Raw genomic sequence first — 2,973 nt, 5'->3', positions numbered from 1 at the left:
AAACCAACTCAAATGTTATAATATTAAATAGAATAAAACAATAGAATAATTAAAAAACGTTGCAAAGATTACCCATAAGGCAGTAGCAAAATAGGCAGAAAACCCCAACATATATATAGTACATAGACACACTAAAATGAATAACATTTACCTGGTCCATTCAGGAAATCTTTTATTTGTACCGTGATGAATGGTGGAGGAATCCCTGTTCTGGCATTGACTTCTCCTGCTGCTGTCTGTAGCCAGATTTTGGTGAAATCAAGGCTTTCTGGCAATGTCTTCCCAGCATCTTCAATGAAATGAAGACAAAATTATTCCAAGAATGTTTCAGCATTAATATAATTAATATTAATATATCATAAAACACTGGGACATCACATTGGTTACTATCAGAACACTGATAAAAAGCATTAAAGCTAAATCCACACAAAAAAAGCGTGAAAGTGTTTTTTTTGTTCTACCCTTGGGTGAAAAGGTGACCTTAAAAAATGTTATGAACTTTTACATTAAGTTGACAGAATATGAAGGCCACTATTGCTGTTCTCTCCATCTAGAAATGCTAGTTGTTTGGCTATCATTTTGCTACAATGTATGTATTACTTTGACTTACTCACCTGAAACAAGAATGCAGATTTAAAATTTTCACTTTACTTTAACTTTGTCATCTGTATGCTTATTGCAGGTAGATTTCCCTGCAGAGAGCCGTGACTGTCACTCACGGCTCCCTGCAGGGATTCTCCCGTTCCCGCTCCGATCCTCTAGTGCTGACTGGCAGAACGGACAGGGGAGGGGGCGGGTACAGCCGGCTCTGCCTCTATATAGGCAGAGTCAACTCTCACTCACGCAGCTGGTCGGATCCAGACATAATTGTCGTGATCCGTTTCAGCTGAGGCGTCTCAGTCTACTGAGCTTTGGGTGACAGGAGGATGCTAGTTTGTGTCCTCCCTTTACCCTTCAGAGAACTATGGGGAACAGTCCTAACCCCATAGTTCTCCTTTAAGAGAGAGCCAGGCAATGATCATTCTTAAAAAGGGCAAATCAACGACAGCCTTGGTATTTGTTAAGGTCTGTAAACTGATCCCGACATCACCAAAAATGTGATAACCGTCCCTAACAAAAGGACATTGAAAGTTAGACGTGGGCACCAGCCACTGCTGTAGAAGGCACACAGACCGGCGGCCCAGAGGGGAGAAGAGAAGCTAGGTATACACTACATTTTCAACCGCATTTTGGGCCATCATGGTACTTTCTGCATTTTGCCAAAAGTGTAATTTTTGGCTGAAATGTTTTGGCGGATGAAATTTTGGTGTATCGCTATTAACTATGTACTAGTAATAGGAATAGACAAAAAAAAATATTTTTGTTCTTTTTTTTTAGCACAAAACAGATCTTTACACAGCAATTTGACAAGGGTCCGAGGTTAGGCCAATTGCTTTTATGAAAAGTGCAGTCCACTTACTAGGTTACTAATAGCTTTTAGCTAACAAGTGTAAAATGTGCTGTGGGATAAGCCAACTACATTAGGTGTATATGTGTTCTGTCACATGCATGAAGCAAAGTACATCTAGATGGTCTGGTGGCTGTTTCGAATAACTTAGCAACCAGTGACATTTCAGGATTGGGAGCTTAAATTTACCTTTATTACCAACTAAACTGCTGACAGTATTTTCAAATTTAACCTGCACAACTCTTTAATAAAACTGATCTAGAAAAGGAATGAAAATATCAAATAACCTATTACATTTAGAATAAATCTGAACCGAATCTTGCGGTTCCCTCAGTCTTTAACCATCACTTAGCAAGATTTAACCCCCTAGGCCAACCAATGCCAAGAGTCCACTTAGTCTTTAACTTCAAAAGCACACAGCCATTTGCAAAGATGAATGCAAATATACTGGACAACATCCAAACCCTACGACCACCTTGCATTATAAAACTATTTAGAAGAAACCAGGACTTTTTAAGGTCTTGAACTGAAAGCAAACACTGAGTAACCCATGTTATAAATAATTAAAATGTAAAGCTTAGGCTGCCAACACACTTTGCTTATTCTAGGTGTTTGTGTAGATTCATCACTTGTATTTAGTGTACGTACTTTATATTAACTGTCACTGGGTCCTAGGGAAAACTGCATTTTCTGGACACAAATAATTAGGTCCTTAAATCCCATAATAGTCGGTAAGAAAGCTCTCGATTTAGCCACTGAGACTCCCATAGCGAGTTACTATTCTGATTTGGATATGCAAAATTGTAAACAATGTTACAAATATTTAGATTTCACTAAATCTGGCAACTAGTGATCAGTATGTCACAATCTTTTTTAAGCTTGCAGGAATTCACATGGACCTATAAATAAGTTTTTCTCTTTGTTATTACGGCAGTAGATGGACTTTCGTACATGTTATTTAAATAGTGCACACATGTCGTAGTAAGAAATGGTGCTAGCATGGCCACTGCGGAGTTAGAAGTTATCAAAAAGGGGCGTGGTTTGCGCATGGCGCCGAGCGGACGTACCTAGCCTGAGCTCCGTCTTCCACCCCGAGCAAACCATCTAAATACCACTCTTTCACCCCCATCTGAGACCTTCAATTACTACCATCTGCACCCGTGGGCAATGGGCAAGACTCCGCGCCGCAAAGACTCGGCGAAACAATCCGGCAAGGGCTCCATCAAACACCTGTGGAAACCGAGCACTCCGTCACCAGACCACATGGCAGGCAGATCAGCGCGAGGCCGCGAATCCGGCCCGACCCTGCAGCCCTCCGGTGCTTCTCCGCCGGCTCGTTCGCACTCACCTGCCTTCTCGTCTGCCTCTCAGGACTCAGATCCGGGATCCGAGATGTCGGTGGCGACTCTGGCAAGACACCTTCCAAGTAAGTCAGACCTGACTGAGATGTTCTCCCGCCTCGAACATTCTCTGAAATCTGAGATTTCCTCAGTCAAAGCGGAGGTGTCCCATGTACTCCACCGAGT

General features: G+C 41.7%; 1 protein-coding gene across 5 annotated transcripts in view; it reads right to left on the bottom strand.

Annotated features, from left to right (window-relative positions):
* The window catches only part of VPS13B (vacuolar protein sorting 13 homolog B), a 761,266-nt gene that overhangs the window by 206,256 nt on the left and 552,037 nt on the right, over window positions 1-2,973 (bottom strand). For all 5 annotated transcript variants that reach the window (XM_018559352.1, XM_018559343.1, XM_018559336.1 and 2 more), the window contains exon 34: window positions 152-289. In XM_018559352.1, the coding sequence (XP_018414854.1) occupies window positions 152-289 (138 nt within the window). The remainder of the gene's footprint in view (window positions 1-151; window positions 290-2,973) is intronic.

The sequence above is a fragment of the Nanorana parkeri genome, unplaced genomic scaffold (genome assembly GCF_000935625.1).
Source record: "Nanorana parkeri isolate BGI_ZX_2015 unplaced genomic scaffold, ASM93562v1 scaffold16, whole genome shotgun sequence".
NCBI classification, from domain to species: Eukaryota; Metazoa; Chordata; class Amphibia; order Anura; family Dicroglossidae; genus Nanorana; species Nanorana parkeri.
The sequence above is the reverse complement of the archived record's forward strand: the minus strand, read 5'-3'. Positions and strand labels throughout refer to the sequence as shown.